This window comes from Thamnophis elegans, chromosome 13 (assembly GCF_009769535.1).
Source record: "Thamnophis elegans isolate rThaEle1 chromosome 13, rThaEle1.pri, whole genome shotgun sequence".
Lineage (NCBI taxonomy): Eukaryota > Metazoa > Chordata > Lepidosauria > Squamata > Colubridae > Thamnophis > Thamnophis elegans.
In genome coordinates, this window is record NC_045553.1 from 3,088,986 (window position 1) to 3,109,896 (window position 20,911).

Consider the following 20,911-nt stretch of genomic DNA (forward strand, 5'->3'; position numbering starts at 1 on the left):
TTGGTTGTCAGAAGTCCCCTGGGAAGTTTGCAAATGGCGATCATATGATCCCAGGACACTTCAAGTGTGGTAAAAATCTGCCAGTTGCCAAGTGCCCTAATTTTGATCATGTCACCATGGGTACATTGAAAGAGCAAGGACTGGTTGTAAGTCCCTTTTGTCAGTGCCATCATAAACTTTGAATGGTCATTGAACGAGTTGCCATTAGACAAGGAATAGTGAAATAGGTTGATATCAAACAATATTTTGATTGGAAGCTTTCAAATAAGAGACTTTACAGGAACATATTCAAAATAAGTTAACGTATCTTGCAGTATGCAGGGAATTGAACATGAGTTCTAAGACATCTTCTAACTCGATTCTATTCCTTGGAGAAAAGCTTTAAGATTCTGGCAGAAGTTATGCAGCAAAGGAGTCATTTCAATGGTGCTAAGTTTTCTCCCTAGAACCTGGCTCAAACTATTTCTTGCTAGAACAGCAAGCGTACATCACACAGCAGTTTCAACAATGTGAGTTTTTTTTTTTTTAACTACATCTTCTTTTCAGGTATTTTTGAATTAAGCATAAATTTGTCACAGACAATTCATTAAAACAGATTATTTGGTCTCAGTATCATTTTAAAAATTCAAGAAATGAGAGAAAACTTACATATTAGAAAAAATCATAGCACAAACTTGATATTAGAAATAGTTACATCCATCAGGAGGTATAAAAAGTATAGGTTGGGAATGGTATGCCATCTGAAAACGAAGTGACAAATAAGAAAATGTTTGTTTTTCTTATGCAAAAGAAAATAAGCAACAGCACAGTTCGGTGTCCAAACATTTTCTTCTTATTTCATGTCTCTGTTTTCAGTCAACACCCGAATAAATGAATCTTGATGTAAGAGAACTGAGAGGGCAAATCAAAGGCAGCTCTACTTTTAGGCTGATTGAGGCAGTCGATTAAAGTTGCAAATGTTAAAGGACAACCAGACTTTGGAGGGCAAAACTGATGCAATATTCCTTAGCTTCAGCTTAAGTGCCATAAAAATTTCTCTTGCTAATAGAAGACTCAATTGCTAGTATAGTCAGACTTGCATTGTGGTAGGAGGGAATGCCATCTTATCTTGGTTCTTTTTGTTTCCTTAGGGCAACAAAAATTGATAAAAGCTGAGGAGAAACTGGATTTTCTGGTTAGTCCTATTTTCTTTATTACTATCACAAGAGGAAGAAAGGGGTATAATTGCTCTTCTGAACACCAGATGGTTTAAATGTTTTCTTTTTCAGTTTCTGCAATCCCTTAATCTTTCCGTGAAGTTTTTAAAAAATGATGTTTACATCATGTCTCTCTTCTAGAATCTCAAGGCAGCATACTTAATATTCTCTTCTTCCCTCTTAAGCAGCTCACCCCAAAATAGAGGCTTAAAAGTACAGAAGGCGTTCTGAGTTGCTGCTGAGCTATAATTTACTGGATTTGGAGGTTTATTGAAAATACTTATTGTAATGGACAGATCTGTCAGAACATAATAATTGAAGATTTGTAAAGTTTACTTTGACCATAATTGTCTTCGATCCCAGAAATAACAATCTGACGTAGGTGAATGTTGAAATTGAAAAATCTATTGTCTTATCTCAAAACAACTGTAAAGTTTAATCTACTGAAAGTGGTTTTTCATTCAACTACTTAACTCTGTAACAGCCATTCTACCTGATTCAGTTTTGTTAAGTGTTGATGTTTGGCAGAGAACATCCGAGATGCCATCAAATTATTTTATCTTCATTCACATTATTTTGCATTCTTGTTTTTCTCCATTCTTCATATCTCAATGGAAGATTCTGGTAATGTGTTTTCTTGATTGCACTGTTTCTCATTATTCCACTATTAAATGCCAACTTATAATAGTCATATTATTCACATTGATAAATATATGGTATTTTTCCAGTTATATGGTGGAATGCAGTGGTTAGAATGCTGTATTGCAGGCTAATTCTGCTGTCTGCTAATTGTCAGCAGTTTGTTTCTCACTAGGCTCAAGGCTGACTCCACCTTCTATCCTTCCAAGGTCGATAAAATGAGGACCCAGATTGTTGGGGGCAATATGTTGACTATAAACCACTTAGAGAGCGCTATAAAGCACTGTGAAACAATATATAAGCACTATTGCTATATGCTTTTAACTAGATATTTTACAGAGTAATTTAATTCTTGCAGTTGTTTTGTAAACCAAACATCTCTTATGGGATGTGTGTGAACATGTTCATCTTTTAAAGGAAAATATTTGTAGCTCAGGGTTGAAATGACGTGTCCTTGGTGCTCTTGAGCTCGATAGTTTTCTTGCAGATGTTTTATAACTAGGTAACATCATTAGCGCTAAGGAATGGTTGGTGGTTTCCGAGATGTTTTTGATGTATGCCAGTGTTATTATTTTTGTGTTGGTTGTGCTGTATTGGGTTGAGTAGTCAGGCACTTTTGATAAAGTTGAATGAATGTCCATTTTGTTGGAAGATGTTGTATAGATGCTCTATTTCCTTTTTATGCTGTTCTGGATTGCTGTTGTGAATTTGTGCTCGTCTAAATGAAGTTCTTACAGAGCTTCCACTTGTGGGAGGTTGGGTTATTGCTTTGCTAGTGGAGCACCTGGAAAATATACACTTGCCTTTGTAGTTTACCATTGTAGTCTCTGCTGATCAAGATGTCTGGAAAGGATTGTGAGTTTTCTTCTTCTTTGGTGAACAGGATTCCTTTCAAGATGTTGACAGTTTTGTGGGTGTTCTCTAATTGATCCTTTTTATTATGGCCAAAGTGTCATCTACATATTTGTTCCATGATTTGGATTGTATTTGAAGAAGGTTCCATCCATAATGCACAATGACCCTCATTATAAGTTCTGAAAGTGATTATCCTATAGGTGTACCTTTAATCTGTTGGTAAACTGGTCCATGAAATTGGAGGAATGTGGCTAGGCACAGGTTTATAAGATCCATAATCCTGGGTGTTCCAATCTTTGTGTATTTGGTTAAGTCCCCAATACCCCAATCAAGAAACTACCAAACAAGCCAATAGTAACAGCTCAACCAAAGACCCTCTAAGACCACCCCCACCAACATTAATAGGGCAAGCATTAAACATTAGCTAAATGAACAAAAGAAAAGCTTTCTATAAACTTGCCAAAAACCTGGGTATTTTTTGTGTCAAAAATATAGGTACTTTTTTTTATTCTTAAGTGTCAAATTTTGGAAAAGATTTTGTATTTCAAAAATGCTAAGAGCTTTAAGAGTTTTTATATAAATGTATGGATACTTCCTAACTCAAAAGGGTAGAAAACAATCAGTAATCCTGTTCAGATATTGTTCCACATTTGAACAAGCAAATCAAATCCAAACCTCATCAAGTTGGAAGGCCACATTTGGGTCTGAGGACTCAAGTTATCCACTACAATTCTAAATATTAATTTCAGGAAATTGTAATTGAAGAAATAAGGGACATTAACTTTAATTTAGAATGTGCTGAATTAGTCATATATGGAATTACCAATAATTGCATTGGCAACGAGCCAAGGTGGCGCAGTGGTTAGGGTGCAGTACTGCAGGCACTTCAGCTGACTGTTATCTGCAGTTCAGCGGTTCTAATCTCACCGGCTCAAGGTTGACTCAACCTTCCATCCTTCCGAAGTTGGTGAAATGAGGACCCAGACTGTGGGGGCGATATGCTGACTCTGTAAACCGCTTAGAGAGGGCTGAAAGCCCTATGAAGCGGTATATAAGTCTAACTGCTATTGCTATTGCTAATTTGAATATGTACTAGAACTGCACTGCTTTCCTGCAAATAACAGGGTAAAAATGTTTTGTAGTTTTGGATCTCAACCTGGAAAAAATGGTTCGGGCGAAAGAAAGTATAACACAATGGTGAACATCTTTAAAAAATTGTCTTTTTCCCTGGTAACTGGACAAGCTATGAAAACAAGGAGAGGCTGAAATGGTGCCTGCACGTGGAATCTCCTTTAATTCAAACATTTGTTTTCCTAAGATACATTGAAATATATATATAGATGCCTAAATCTGATCTCTGGGCAATTAGTTCATAAAGCATTTTAACTATTCCTTCCACATGCAAATATCTAGAGGGTAAATTTAAAATGAAATATATTTAAATAGAAGACATTATTCAAGTTAAGACATACTGAAATATAAGAATTAGTATAGTTCATAGTAAATCCTTGAATCTGCATATTTATGTGAGTAGAATAAGGGTGAATCCAGTATAACAAAGGCTCTCACAACTTCCTACAGTATAGGTCTGTTGCTATTAACATGCCATAAACATACAGAGTACCCATTCAATACAGCAAGGCAATAAACATGTTGCAATTGGGACCAAATGACATAATTGAACATAACATTTCTAGAAAGACAAAAGAAAAATCCCTTGACTAGAAGTCACAAATATTAAAAATTTGCACCTTGGGGGGTTCAAAGAATATTCCTTTCCAAACAGTCTATATTAAACTTATATACCAACCAATTCCAGTGACTAAGCAGTGCACAACAATGTAACTAGTAAAATACTAGGAAATAAATGTTTCTCCAATATAGTAAAAAAGATGAGTCTCATGGCAGTTTCATCAAATGTATTAAGGAATACAAATTAGAATTGGTTTTAGCAATCTGTTTGTGTGCACATGTGTACCTTCAAGTAACTGTTGACTCCTGGCAACTGCCTGGGCAAGTCCCTGAGGTTAACAGAATAACAGAATTGGAAGGGACCTTGGAGGTCTTCTAGTCCAACACACTGTTCAAGCAGGAGACCCTATGCCATTCAGGACAAACGGCTCTTAAACCCCCAACTCTCCTTCCCCCTCTCTATTAAGGTCTCCCACAGCAGCAGTTCCAGATAGGGAGGGGCATAGGGTAAGCAAGGTTTTTGACTCTGCTGCAATGCTTTTCTAAGTCATTTGCCTGTTTCCTAGGGCTGAGAAAGTATGATTTGCAGAAAGTCTCCTAACTGGCTTTGTCCCTAAGGTATTTTGTTATTTTCTTTTGAGTTGTCTTCATATTCAAGAAAAATAGGCCACTAACCCCATAAACATTGCGCTTTCTTTTCTAATTTATCTTCTAATCTATCTCCAAGCGGAATATGCTACAACACAGCATAATAAAAAATTCCAAGACTATTAGAGTCTCAGTTGACAAGGAAGTAAATGGCACTTATAAATTCTGTCATTGTTGTCTTTTAAAAACGATTAACCCACAATTTTAAATCAACTGCAATCACAACAGGTGATAATCTTAATCTTCTAGATCCAGCAACTACCAATCAACCACTGTAAAATTGAGGTGTGCCAAAACAATGTTATATCCTTTAATCTGCATGGCCTTCAAAATGAATCCGACTTTTGGTTAAAACATTCACTGGCTTCTTAGGTTAAATAGTGAAAGAGACAAATTCTGCATCAACTGCCCATTAATGAAAACCTACTGGTATGTGTATGAGCTGAGAACCAAAAGCTTTCACTGGGCTTACAGAAGTTTTAAATCCTGATTCAGAATACCTGTCCTAAAATCATTCCATGGTGTATGATAACCAATAATCAGAGCTCAATATCCTAAATAGAATTTATTGCAAAGCTATTATCAGATTTATTCACTCTTTCATTCTTGTGACATATGCATTAGTTTGCTTCATAAAAAAATAAAACAGGTATGGTTATTACTCAAACAGCCCTTAAATACACATCAGAAATGTCCCAAAAGTGCTCACAATCACGACTGCATTCAGTAACTAGGAAACACACATTTCCTGCTTTTCCATACTTACTTGAGTTTATGAGCTGCATGGCAGCATATTAAATTTCAATCATTCTTATATCCAGTTTTAGTGATGAATTCAATAAATATATGAATAATAACTTAAAAGCTTGTTACAGTTTTAATAATCCGATTTGATAATTTTCAATGCTCTTTTTGGTATTTTCTTCAAGACCACTTAAAACTCACCTTGTTCTTCCAAGTTATCAAAATTGTGTGATGTAAAAATGGAATGGACGCAACAACATGAACAAAGAGGAACATTTCTGCCATAATACATAAAAGTAAAATTCCTGAAAGGCTTTATTAAAAGAATGACATCAGATGTTCTGATTTATGCACTGAAGGCACCCTCCCCCCCTTCTAAGAATTAAGTAAATTCTCAATGAAGAATTAAGAAAATTGAAAAAATAAGAACCACAGATCAAAGCCCAACTGCCTTCACTGAAATATGCTTTGTTGCCTGAGCTGGGTTTAAAAATCGACTTTTTATCACCTATAAAGAAACGAAACACAATGTAAAGATGATCAGGTCAGGTAAATAAAAAAAAAGCTGTCACCTGCAGTCCTGAAAATAAACAAAGCACAGCCAATTTATTACTTTTCTTTTGCTCTCCATCTTAATCAGTAATACCAATAGAATGAACCCGTTTAAGTTATATAGTGAAAATTCGTTTTGATTAGAACCCCGAATGCATCAGATTGCAGACAATGGATGGAATTTCCATTGTGACTTCTCATTGTGTAACACTGCCATTACAATGCGTTAACAACGCAGTTGTTAACATTGATATTAAAAATATCAAATCCCCATAATGACATACTGAGCTCTCTTGTTTAGCCAACATTCTAACACAATTCTTGCGATTTTGTGATCCGAGAAACGCAGATGGCAAGAAAGGTGTCAAATTCCCCACAAACACATACACAATATCGTGCAACTGTTATCACAGAACCCGCAAGTCAGCTCATTATAATGACGCAATGATTGCCGAAAAGCTCAAAACTCCTGTATTTCTCTTCAGAACCATCGCAACCACCTTTTTTCCCCTCACTCCGAATTTATGCCCGGACTCGAGATAGAGACAACCGCGGAGTTAAAAAATAAAATCGTGATTAATTTTATCCCCCCCCCCGCGGGGAAAAGCTATCTGAGTCGATGATAGATGATCAACACAACATGTACATCAAAAGCCAGGAGCACTTCGGTAAGAGAGGGGATCGTTTGCAAAAAGAAGAAAACCGACGGCTTAAGAATACGTTAAAATTCCTGGGGGGAAAAAAATCGCGGGAAACAAAACAAAACAAAACAAAACTAGGAGCCCGGCCGGCGACGATGCGGCGTCGCGCGCGCATCGAAAAGACAGCCCCGTCGCCATCTTCGTGTGGAAACGCTGCGTTTTCTGAGGAAAATAAAATGGCTCCTTCTTCTTCGGGAGCTGAGGAGCCGCGCGCGCGCGCTCCAGGCAGGAGCAAGTTAGGAGGAGGAGAAAATCCGTTAGCCCGTCGGGGGTGAGGAGAGGCGCGCGCGTGCCCGCCTTTCGAACCCTCGCGGGGCGAGAAGCTGTCGCCTCAACCGCCACTCTCCCCACCTCAGCAGGCGGCGGGAGGCTGGAGGGAAGGCGCTGACAGCGAACTCCTCGCGCGCGTGCGCCAGCTCCTCCCTCTCCCTGCTCGCTTTCAACGGTCACCTGAGGCAGAAATAAAAGTGGGGGGGGGAGAGGGAGGGGAAGAAGAAGGTAAAAGGCGTCACTGCCCCCCTCAGGCCGCTTCTCGCGCGGCCGTGGCGCCACGGGTGCTGGCCACGTGTCAGGCTCTCCCCCAATCGCCGTTGAAGGGCGCTGTCACCGTCGCTCCGCCCCCTCTTCCTCCCCGCCGCATTGTGTGAGGGAAGGAAGAGCGGGTCGGTTGTGAAGCCGGATCGGATCAGCGGCCTAAAAGGGATCGGGGAGGAGGGGGTGGGGGAGAGGCCCGAAGGTATCCGTTTCCCTCAGAGAAGGGGAGCCGACGGCTGTGGAAGAATTGAGGCGGAGGGGCGGCGGATTGGACGGCGAAGGGCTGCGCTGACTTTGAAACTGAGGAGATAACGGACGGGGAGGGGGAGGGGATCAACGGACGGGAGCACCGATGTGCGAAGGATGTTGATCTGGGCTAGAAGGCTCGTGTCTTGGGACGGGTAGAGGTAGCTTCTGAGGAGGGGAGGAGAGGCGGGAAAGCAGACGCGTTCCGCTTTTTCCTCAGGGGGAGGAGCTTGGTGGGGGGAGGGGCGTCCGTTGCCATCATGTCCTTCGCCAACTACAGCAGCCTGCAGCGCGCCCAGCTCACGTTCGAATATCTGCATACCAACTCGTGAGTAAGGAAGGGAAGAAAGCTGTGGGTTACCATGTAGCATTAAGAAATTTCTTCTTCCTTGGATCTTGGCAATAACTACTGTACTAATCAAAAAAAACCAAAACCATTGGGAAGAAGCTAATCCTCGTGGGCAATCAAAACCAATGAAAAGCTACTTGGAATCTCTTGACATGAATCTGCTAGCTAAAGATGCTGCTCCAGTTAAGGATTCACTGGATCCCGAAGAATCGGTTTTTTGGATCTTTTAAAAATGCTTTTGGCTCAAGGAAGAGGGAGAGAAAGGATTTTAAAAGAGGTAATAATGAAGCAAGATATGGAATCGAGGAACAAGGCTGATGCAATTTCTGAAAACGACATACTCCAATAAGCTATACTGCATAACTATGAAGTTTTGATGGCGAAAAGCGTATAGAGAATTCTGCAAAGATTTTTGTAAAAAAGCCTGTGATCGCTAATCGACCAAGAAACATAACTTTTAAATAATAGAAGTAGGTATAGGTAAGTATTTTCACTATATTGGAATGAGAAATGGGTTACTAATTCAGTATCCTATTCTAAAGATGAAGTTAGAGAATCTGACTGAAGATTTTAATCCACAAGAAATACACAAATAACAAAGTGAAGAGACCGACTTGCAGAGAAATCTTAACTGCTGCCAATTGAGATAGACTTGATTTATAAATGGCTGCAAGTTCTTGATGATAGTACGCTGCAAAAAGCTACAGTACTTCACAGCGGAACATCCACATCTTCTTTTTAGTTAGATTACTTGTATCAACAAGAAGATAACCACTTGCCAACTTCTGAATACATGTCAAGAAAGAATGCATCTTATTTAATAAGTGACATTAGATGTCCCACAATTTGACGGTACAGAAACTACAGAAGGTGGAATTGAATGGAATAATAACAAAATAGTTCTAAAAAGAACAGCATATATGATATGCGTATGATAAGATTTGCGTATCAAAGAAGCATGAATTCTTTAGGTATAGTTTTGTTGAATTTGCAGAAATGCCTCTTGCAGTAAAAAAAAAAAAAAAACTAAGCAAACAAGAGAATCCTAATAGGAAAGATGCAGAGATGATTACTGAGTGTGAAGTTTGTGATATTAGTGAAAGAGCTAGTTTGATTAGACCTAAATTATGACAATGGTATATTCCTAGAATATCCTTGACTTAATGAAGATGAAATTGTGATAACAGGAAACTGGAATATTTAAGTATAATCTTTATTGTCATTGTACTTAAATACAATGAAATTGATTTGATAGATGCATTTGTCACTTTCCATGGCAAAAGCTGCTAAATGGAAAGTTGGACTGAATTTTTTGTTTTTGGCTAAAAAAGAAAAGGGACTTCCAATCTGGGAAGGTATGATAATGTATAAAATTCCATGGCATTGTTCTCTGTTTTCTAAGCAGGGATGTTCACATATGAACATGAAGTAACATGAGGCAGTATGTTTTTCATTTAATTTTCATACAATATCGCAAATTATTCATACCTTGAGATCCCGGCAGAATTGACATGTTAAAATCAGATCCTGGTTTCCTCGTTAGTTTATAGGATGTTTGAAATGTTATGATTTTGGTATAATGTAGAATCTGCTGAAATTGTACAATTGATCAGTCTTGCAGAATGGTTCCTGATCAGTTGATAGGCTAAAGTTAAAAGTGTTGATACTCAGAAGCAGGAAAAACTGGGTTAGTCTTCGACTTACAACCATTCATTTAATGGCCAAAGTTACAATGGCTCTGAAAAAAGTGACAGGGTTGGTTTTCACACAACCATTGCAGCAGCCCCATGGTCACATGATTAAAATCAGCCACCTGGCAACATGGTCATGTTGAGCCAAGGTGGCGCAGTGGTTAAATGCAGCACTGCAGGCTACTTCAGCTGACTGCAGTTCTGCAGTTCGGCTGTTCAAATCTCACCGGCTCAGGGTTGACTCAGCCTTCCATCCTTCCAAGGTGGGTAAAATGAGGACCCGGATTGTTGTTGGGGGCAATATGCTGACTCTGTAAACCGCTTAGAGAGGGCTGAAAGCCCTATGAAGCGGTATATAAGTCTTAACTGCTATTGCTATCATCTCTTCCACCTTTCTGACAAGCAAAATTGTGAAGACAGATTCATTTAGCAACCATGTTACTTAACAACTGCAATGATTCACTTAAGAACTGTGGTGTTTAAAATTATAAAACGGGGCAAAACTCACCTATTTTGCTTAGCAATGGATATCTTGGGCTCCATTGTGGTCATAAGTCGAGGACTACCTGTACTATGTTTCAGTTGTCTTTGAGAATAAAGTGAAGATTATAGCTATAGCGTAGAAAGCAACAAAACACAAGGTTTGACTTAAGACATTTATTTAAACTTAAAACAAGATTACTCTGCTTTAAACAGTGGTCTTTCAAAAGATAACTTACATTTTGCTACTTAGGGAAATACAGGAGAAATTGAACCAAGTGGAAATGGGAGTAGACTTTGTGATAAGACTGAGCTCAACTCCTGGTGGCCACACAGTTCATCCATATAATTTTCTTGGCAATATGGTAGCGATTTACCATTTTTAAAATTTCTGAATCTAATTTAAAGCCTGGTAATGTTCCATGCAAGTACTAACTAGGTCCAGTTCTGCCTATTTTTTTTTTTGAGATAGTCAATACTGCTTCCTGTTGTCATCTGCTGAAGCAGGATTTCAGTAAAACAATGTTCCTTTCAAATCAGCTGTGTAGGCATTTAGTGAATGTGTGATGCTGAAAATAATTGATGCAGACCTTGGAGATTTTTTAGTCCAACCCATTGCTCAAGCAGGAGACATATACCATTTCAGACAAATGGCTGTCCAGTCTCTTAATAGTCTTCAGCGTTGAAACATCAACAACTTCTGAAGACAAGCTGTTCCACTGGCTAATTGATCTCATTGTCAAGAAAGCTGTCCTTCGTTCTAGTTGCTTCTCTCTGATTAGTTTCCATCCATTGTTTCTTGTCTTGCCTTCTGGTGCTTGGAAAATAGGCTGACCTATTCTTTGTGACAACCACTCAAATATTGGAACACTGCTATCATGCACTCCTTGTCCTTCTTTCCTCTAGATTAGCCATACCCAATTCCTGCATTCTTCATATGTTTTAATCTCCAGGCCCTAAATCATCTTAGTTACTCTTCTCTGCGCTCTTTCCAAAGTCTCAACATCTGTAATGTGGCCAAATCTGGATGCAGTATTTCAGATGTGTTTCTGGGGTGTTATGAAGCTACATACAATCTCAATTCTATCCCGCTGGCTCACTGCTGGCTCTTATTTAAGTGGCTGTCCACTTGGACTCCAAGATCACTCTCACACTTACTACTTTTTAGCCAGATTTCACCTAAACTTATACATTTGATTTTTCCTATCTTACTTTTCTCTACATTAAATTTCATTTTGTTGGCGCAGTGTTCAAGTCTGTCAAGATCCATTTGGATCTTGAGTCAGTCATCGGGGGTATTGACTACTTAGTAACTACTACTTACTTAGCCAACTTAGTATCATCTCAGATTTGATGAGTTCCCCTTCTATTCCCTCATCTAAATCATGAAGTTATTGAAGATACTCTACTGCTTGCTTCCCTCCATGTGGATATAGTACCATTAAGGATCACTCGTTGAGTGCGGTTTGTCAGTCAGTTACAAATCTATCTCGTGATAATTCTGTCTATCTCACATTTTTAAGCTTATCAACAAGTAGGTTATGATCTACTTTGCCAAATTCTTCACGGAAACCCAATATGTCCACAGCAATTGACTGGTGCACTGATTTAGTCGCGTCAAAAAATGCAATAAGATTTGTCTGGCATGATCTGTTTTTGATAAACCCTTGTTGGCTTCTGATTCTCGGTATTCGCAGATCTGTTTTCTGGCTATCTTTTCCAGGATCTTCCCAGATATTGATGTCAGACTGATTGGTCTGTAGTTTCCTAGATCTGTTTCCTGCTTGGAACCATCAAACTTGCGTAGATGATATTGAACGTAATTGAAATGAAAGTAATTAAATGTTTTCAGCATTTGACTGAATTCAGCATGAACAATTTAATAATAAATAGTTCTGATTGTCTGAATAACCCTAAGTGGAGAGAAAGCATTGAAGAGCCGAGGTGGCGCAGTGGTTAGGGTGCAGTACTGCAGGCCACTTCAGCTGACTGTTATCTGCAGTTCAGCGGTTCAAATCTCACCGGCTCAAGGTTGACTCAGCCTTCCATCCTTCCGAGGTGGGTGAAATGAGGACCCAGACTGTGGGGGCAATTTGCTGACTCAATTTGCTAAAAATCTGTAAACCGCTTAGGGAGGGCTGAAAGCCCTATGAAGCGGTATATAAGTCTAATTAATAAATAAATAATAAATAAATAATAAGTAGGGAAAGTTATCGGAGAGTACATAATCAGTATATTACAGTAATTTAAATCCCAAATTTTCTCAAAAGACAACATGCATGGTTGTGCTCTGTCACTTCCAATTCCATTTTTACAGTAACACAGAATGATAAATTATGCTGAGGATCTAATGATTCTCCAAGAATTCACCTGGAAGCATTATTAATAGTGACAGTAATCCATCAGGTCATTTAATATAAATGCCGTATTATAAATACATAATATGACATAAATAATATGTTTATATACTAAATGAACAAATGTCTTGTGATATATAAGAAGCAGCTTATTAGCATCCTTTGTCTCCCTGATTTAGTGAGTTAATGCTTAGGTTGTTTATAGAATGTTTAATTTGAATTAAAAATAGTCTTCAGAAAAAAATCATTAATTTGGGATTATAGATCTTCAGATAAGAATCAAATTTGGGAATTGTACAGAACTTTCTCCATGTCAAGGGTGCATTTTACATGCTTGGGATTGTTTATGTGTCTATATAATAAAATCAGTTATTTGAGTACCAGTCCACATGCAATAAGGAAAGGAGAGAAAAATCCATCTATGACAATGAGACTTCAGAATACTGAATAATACTGATAGATGTTTAGGAGGAAAATCATATTGAGACATAAGACAGATCTTTAATAAAATTAAACAATTGAAGTTCACAACAGATTTAAAAACTGGTGTACTATACTAATAGCAATAGCCCTTAGACTTATATGCCGCTTTACAGCCCTCTCTAAATGGTTTGCAGAGTCAGCATATTGCCGCCAACAATTTGGGCCCTTATTTTACCCACCTCGGAAGGAAGATTGGCTGAGTCAACCTTGAGCCTGGTGAGATTTGAACTGCCAAATTGTAGTCAACCTGCAGCACTGCACTCTGACCACTGTGCCACCATGGCTTGTCCTTTCCTGTCGGTTGTGTCTCGCCTCTTCTACCTTGAAGATTCAGTGGCTATTTACCTGTGGATTGATGAAGAGAGGAATCTGTTAAGAATCTTTCTGTTGGCTTTGCTCTTCTTGGAAGATAAACATTTGAAGAACCATCTTCTAGTTCCCTAGTTCTCCGTGCTTATTTCCAGTAGGTCCTTTTGAAGATTCTACAGTTTTCCACAAGATTCAGTAATAACTGGCGAAAATTATTTTATACCGCATTTTCAAAAATAAAAATAATATTGCATCTTTGAAGAAAACTGCCTGCCGGAGATCATCCAGATGACCAAGTCCATCTAGACACAATGGAAATTGGGAAATAGTGCGGCTTTCTGAAATAAGATTTTTCGCTGACGCTTAAGTCAGAGAATAGAATAAAATTTGCAATGCAATCCCTCTTGCCTTTCACAAGATTAGATTACGTTTCCCACGCATTGCGACCTCCTCAGGGGGCTTCCAACAATGGGAGAAGCTATTTTTATTTAAAGTTCGTAATGAAAAAGGCTGAAAATCAGGTGCAACTTGATTTTAATAACCATAGAGCTTAGCAACAGATGTTTAGCAACAGATATTCTGGTCCCAATTGCAGTCAAGGACTATCTGTAAATTGTTTCCGTGATCTGTCAAAATGAATAAGATTACCGCGACAGCACTTGGCCTTAGCAGAAACCTCTCTGGTTCCTGTTCTTAGTTCTATGGCATATAGTGTTAGCAAATGGATATTAAATTGATATAAAAATGTAAACATCCCGTCTTTTATCGCTTGCTAGAAATTGGAGGTTTTAATTTTCCAGTCCTTGAAAAATGTGTAAGCTTTTCTTAGAAACCCAGCACATTCATACTTAAGGTCTTTAAGAATCCTAATATGGTTAAGTTCGGACGCTAGGATTTGCTGTTCTTTAATAGTCAAGTTTATAATATAATTTCTTGTTATTTCTGTTACTCGTCTGGTGTAACACTGTGCCTGAGCTTGTTTTTTTTTGGATCTGCCTGATCTGCCTTATCTCCTCAAAAGGGAAGACATGCTAAGACACTTAGCTTGAGGAAAAAACACCTAGGAAACCAACTTCTTACTTGCAGTTATCCAAATTAAAACATCCTAGAGAAACAGATCTTCAGTAACTAGCTGAATAAATATAGTGAACAATAGTTTCCTTATCTTACTTCTTCGTTGTATCTTCTCTGATTTTGCTCATTAACCAGCATTCTAGCATTGATTTGCAGTTGGTTACAGTACATCTCTTATGAAGTATTTCATTTCACTTAACTGTACTTTTAAATAACCTCCAAGTATTCTGAGAGATTTGTCCTTATTCTCTGTATTTTAGGGAAATTTGCTTTTACTGTGAACAGGAATATGATTTGAGATTCTTTCAAATAGTCACATCACCGCTGAATGCCATGTTGGTGTCAGATGGCAAAAGGCCTGTGTCATTTTAGATATTGATTAGATCAGTGATAAAATTGCCTTATTCAAGTTTTACAAACTCAGAAGTAGAAAAAGTGATTTTAAAAATTACCACTTTTCCATTGTTCTGCAAAACAATAGTTATTACTTTGAGGGTTTATTATTTTGTATTAGTGTGGTTAAGAATAGTAAAATGGCATTCTACCTAATGGATTAGCATTGAATCGAAGTACAAATTTAAATTTTTTCTTTAATTTTCTGGATTAGCAGTAGTTATTAACATGCATTTCTGAGCATTTGCATCACCAAAAGGATGCAGAATTTCCTACAAACAAATTATAAAATTAAAAAAGCCACTTTTACAGAAAAGAAACTTCTTAATGCTACATATATCAAGAATGATTTCAAATTGAATTGTTAATAGTTTTACACATTTGAAAAACATTGAAAAAAAGGTTTAGTTGATTTTTTTATTTTATTTTGCTGAAATTGTACTCCTCCAGTTTCTTGTCTTACTTGGAGTAAACACGGAATATGCTGCCATCCTAGTTAATTGTAGAAATGTGTTCTTTTTTGAGGGACAGATTTATGTAATTTTCTGGGCTGCTTTAAGAATATGTTATAAATTGGATAGCGTTTATAATGTTTTGAACGCTGCTTCCTGGATTCGAAGGATTTTTACTGATTCTGTTTGGTATTGCAGAACGACGCATGAATTCTTGTTTGGGGCCCTTGCTGAGCTTGTAGATAATGCAAGGTAATGTACTTAACACAATAACTTCCTAGGTTTTAATTTTGTTTTCTTGCATTATTCCATCACCTTGAATGGTGAAATGGTCAGCAAATAAATTTGATAATACTAATAAAAAAATTACCTTACAAAATGTTTAGATTGCACTGGATTTAACTTGCTTTCAGTTCATTGTTTTATTGAACTTACAGAGAAATTTGAATGTAAAGATTTTTTTAAAAAATAACTTCACATACCCTACCTACACTGGAAATTTTAAATAATGCTTTTATTGAACTTTGCTCAGTGCTATTTTACATCACTTTATTAAATGGAAAATAACACCCAAAACACTGTTCAGCAGTATTTAACCCTCTCCTGGAATGCTTGTGTACCAATGTGATGCTATAATTTTGTGTCCTTCTATCAATTGTGCTAATGTTATTTCCATTGCAGTTACAAAGAACACCAAAATGGATAAATAGAATCAGCTCCTATGTGATTAAAATTGTATTGATCATAATTTTTAACATCTTGGCTGCTTTACGCCAGTTCAATCACTAGCCTATCTAGGCGGTACTTGAGAGACCGCCTGCTGCCAATTACCTCCCAAAGACCCATTAGATCACACAGATTAGGCCTCCTCCGGGTTCCGTCTACTAGCCAATGTCATCTGGCTACTACCCGGGGGAGGGCCTTCTCTGTGGCGGCTCTGGCCCTTTGGAACGAGCTCCCTGCAGAGATTCGGACCCTCACCTCTCTCCAGGCCTTCCGAAAAGCCGTTAAAACCTGGCTGTGTTGGCAGGCCTGGGGTCGATGAGTTCCCTTCCCCTCTCGAATCGTGTGGCTGTTGGTTATTTTAAATTCCCTGTACTTTTTGTTGTAGTTCTTGTGTTTCCCTTCCCCTCCTTTGGGTTTGTGCGCCGCCCTGAGTCCCGCCGGGAATAGGGCGGCATATAAATAAAATGAAACTTGAACCTATCTATCTCCATTAAAGTGTTCCCTTTTTGGCTCTTATTTTCATCTACGATTTTAAAGTATCTTCTTGCAGGGTACAATAGTTCTTGAAGAACAGATAAAAGTAACTTACATTACCTCTATCAGATGTGATAGCTGATCTGCAACTAAAATCAATTCCTTATTGCTGTTTTCTAGAGACGCAAATGCCACAAGGATAGATATCTTTGCTGGTAAGTTAACTTTTTTCCTTATAGCTTGCCAGATATTCATAGAACATAGAAGGCAGATTGGAAACTGGAGTGGGTGGAACACACAGAATACGTACATATTTAATGAGAACTAAGAAAGGGTTAAGTGGTTTGTCTGGTCACTGATTTCATTCCCAGGCCCTCACTTAAGCTTTAAAGCATTTTAACTCATTTATTCCATTAGTTCTTGATGCTGTTCTACCAATAAAATATGACATAATGTATGATAAACAGCTTGAACACCGCAGTGTTTTTTTTATTCCTAATATAAAAGAAGGATTATAGACTCGTCACTCAAAACTCTTCTCTTCTCATAGAGAATCGTCAAGATCTTCGAGGTGGATTCATGCTGTGCTTTTTGGATGATGGAGCTGGAATGGACCAAAGTAAGTAAAAAGAGAGTGAGAAAAAAGAATATTTCAAATTGACAGCTTACAGTACATCAAGTATGGATTATCCATTATGTTTTACCAAGGTTTGTTAGAATATTTGTGAAGTCAGCAAAGGCAGAATGACAAAAATATATATATAAGATTTGTTGATTAGTGTGCTCTGAAGGTCTATTTCAAAGGTAAGTCAATTGAAATTTCAAGCGCGGTACCTTCAAAACGGTATGGTAATTTAGTAAGTTATTGTAATCTGGTAATCATGTACAACTGCTCACAAATCACACTTCTTCAACTGAATATTTTTTGACTTGTCATATTAGTAATAATCAATTTGATATGAATTTGTGTATTTGTATAAGAAATTTTTATTATTAAATAGTCTGAAGTGGAGTATTCTAGAATTTTTTTTTAAAGAAAATACAGCTGTGACTTAAACTGTCAGCCAAGTGGATGATTATGTTTTTTTTTTCTTAAACTTAACAGTTTAGGAAAATTGTAGGGTCTTTTTCAAATAGAGTTTTAAAATTATAAAATATTCAGCATCATAAAGTACAAATTTAAGTGTAAAGAATAGCTGTCTTGGTATTATTTGCTTTTTTATATTTGAGCTTCAGTGGCGGGTTTCAAAAATTGTTGGAACCTATTCTGTGGGTGTGGCCTCCTTTGTGGGAGTGGCTTGCTGCTCATGTGACCAGATATGAAGATGCCGACGACACTTGTCAGAACCACCTTAAATTACCTCACACACAGCACTGGCATGCATAAGAATATGATGTAAACTTGTTTTTTAAAAGGCATATTTGGTTTGCATTAAAACAACTTCAACACACACAATGTTCTGATTGCACCACAAACGCAGTAGTCATCCTTACCTTTCACAGAGGCACTGAGTTTTATAAATATGAGCATGATAGTGTAGAATAATCATATCCAAGGACCAGTGGTGGGTTTCAAAAATTTTTGGAACCTCTTCTATAGGTGTGGCCTGCTTTCCGGGTCCACTGGTGGAACCTCTTCTAACCGGTTCGGTAGATTTGATGAACCGGTTCTACCGAATAGGTGTGAACTGGTAGGAACCCACCTCTGTTGAGCTTCCTTTCTTGTTTGTTTTATCTACCTGTAATGTTGATTTTGGAGGAATAATATTTTATGCAAATCGATCAAAATACAAACTTAACTAAAACTGACAACTTTTTATTAAAAAAAAATAAGGATTTCTTTTTCACAGCAACATGATAGTAATTTTTAAAAAGTTCTGCAATGGAAAAAGAGAGAGAAGAACTAGAGGTAAATTTGCAATATCCATTCAGTCTTGAGTACAAATTCTGTTTCTGCGTAGAACAAAACCGCAGAATAGGCCTTTCAAGTCAGTTTTTCCTCGACCATTACAGTTGTTGCCCTGTTGGAATTTCCTCTGTGGACTTCTGATGCAAAGTTAATTCCTCCTATTTTTTTTTCTAATTCTATGATTCCTCATTTTTAAACAATAGCTTTATAAAAGTGCTTTCAATGTAGCAGCAAGCTTTTATGATCACATTGATGCCTTTACCCTGGTGACAAGTCCCTCCAAATGCTTAAGTTTCTTTTTGTGAATGATTTTAGGAAGTATCTCGCTTTAATGACAGTGTATCGTGATCTTGGACTCTTAGATTCTTTCAGGGACGGCAGAAAACACACAATAAGATACAGAGGATGGTATTTCTATGTTCATTTTCTGACAAATGAAAACAATTTGCCATTTTACCATGATGCAAACGATGAACTTTTACCAAACAATTAAAGGTAAACCTAGAGGATCACCAGTTTCAGGACTTATAACAGAGGTCGTCATGCAATATCTATAAGCCATATCACTTCCGCAAATAAAACCAAAAATATGGATGAGATACGTATACGGCATCTTCACCATAATGAAAAGGACCAATTACAGAATACCCACAGAACCATCAATGACATTTGTAGGGAATCCAGTTTACTAATGAATAAGAAAACAACAGCTCGCTATCCTTCCTGTATATCTGATCATCTGGATCAAACTAGAAACGCAAGTGTACAGAAAAACCAGCCATACTATCCAGGTGCTCCGCTACCAAAGCAAGAACCCAACCTTCCACAACAGAAGCTGGATTTTATTCAGATGCGCCCAAAAGCACTGCAGCAACCCGGAACAGCGGAAAAAGGAAATGGAGCATCTGTACAAAAAAATGGATATCCACGCAACTTTATCAAAGTCGTCAACCCAATATAGCATAAATAATTAGACTGCCATACATAAAGAATATCTCAGACACTCCCAACAGACTGCTACAACTACATGGAATCGGCGTGGCACACAAGCCAATTAAAGCCCCCCCAAAACATCCTAAGCAAAGCAAAAGACCCAACAACCCCGGAAGAAAAAATGAGCCATCTACAACATAAAATCTAAGAGCTGCAACAACTACTATGGAGGAGAAACAGGCAAAAGGCTGGCAGAATGTATCCATGAACACCAACTACCCATTGGGAGCCGTGGTGAAGACCCTTTAATTTCACAACATATAAACAGATATAACCATAGTTTCAATTGGGAAAATGTGACAATCCTAGCCTAGGCCAAATCCAAAAACACCGGAGAATTTCTAGAAGGCTGGCACTCTTGACAAATCAGCCCTCAATAGACACATAGATGTTCTGACCCCCCCCCCCTACGTACCGTGAGTCACGGTGACACAAGATTACTGCTAGCCAATTTATTCACAGTAATTAACACACAGACAAGACTTTGGCAGCAACCCAGACTTCCACAGATAAGAAATACACACAAGAGCTTCTCCAGCTTGAGTATAACGGTTGTGTCCTGCAAAAAGCCTCCTCCCAAAGTCTCTTCTTATATACTCTCTTGGGAGGAGCCTAATCACAACCACCTGGCCCCAATTATCTCCTATATCTCTGTAGTTGCTGCCGGCGCTTATCTGCCCGTCTTTGCCTGGCATCCAGGACCAACTCCCTTAGCTCCTACCCACTGCTCCAGGGTCTGATGTCTTCACCACTGCTCCAGGGCCTGACGTCAGGGACAAACTCCCTTTGGCTTTCACCGCTGCTCCATGCCTCAGGCCCCTTCTGGTGGCCAACCAGCCTCTCTGGTCCCTGCTCGGAGTCTGAACCCTGTCCAGGGTCCTCCACAACTTCCAGAGACGACTCATAAGGTCCCCTCACTATCGGAGTCTGTTGGCAGCTCCAACAGCTCCTGCTGGGCCACAACACATAGATATGAACAACATTTATAGACTATGCTAAAGGGACTATTACCCAACCCCCCAAAAACCAGAAAGACTCAAAACACATCTCCACCAGCAGTTGGCACCCAAATCAGCATAGATTAACTCCAAGGTTAACCTCAGACTAACAATCAAGTAAACAATACTCCAATCAAAAAACTGCCAAAGAGCCAACAGTAAACAGCCCAACCAAAGAATCTGTAAGATCACCCCCACCAAGACTGACAGAGCAAGCCACCACTGCACTCCTTGCTAGCACTGATGATGTTACCTAGTTTGGGTAATGAAATGTTGGCAAGAAAGCGAGCAAGCTGAGAGATCATCAAGGACCCCAAGCCAGTACCTGGCCCAAGAAATGCTGATTGAGTACTTCCGAGACTGCAAGATCTACATCTGTCTGTCACGAGCAATAGCAATAGCAGATTTTTATATAC

At 38.3% G+C, this 20,911-nt stretch overlaps 1 protein-coding gene across 1 annotated transcript in view; it reads left to right on the forward strand.

Moving 5' to 3' along the window:
- Positions 1 to 7,649: 7,649 nt before the first annotated feature.
- MORC2 (MORC family CW-type zinc finger 2) overlaps positions 7,650 to 20,911 on the forward strand; it is a 42,126-nt gene continuing 28,864 nt past the window's right edge. Inside the window, exons 1-4 of the mRNA XM_032229141.1 lie at positions 7,650 to 8,135; positions 15,594 to 15,647; positions 16,776 to 16,810; positions 17,146 to 17,214. Coding sequence (XP_032085032.1) covers positions 8,068 to 8,135; positions 15,594 to 15,647; positions 16,776 to 16,810; positions 17,146 to 17,214 — 226 coding nt within the window. The 5' untranslated portion in view covers positions 7,650 to 8,067. The remainder of the gene's footprint in view (positions 8,136 to 15,593; positions 15,648 to 16,775; positions 16,811 to 17,145; positions 17,215 to 20,911) is intronic.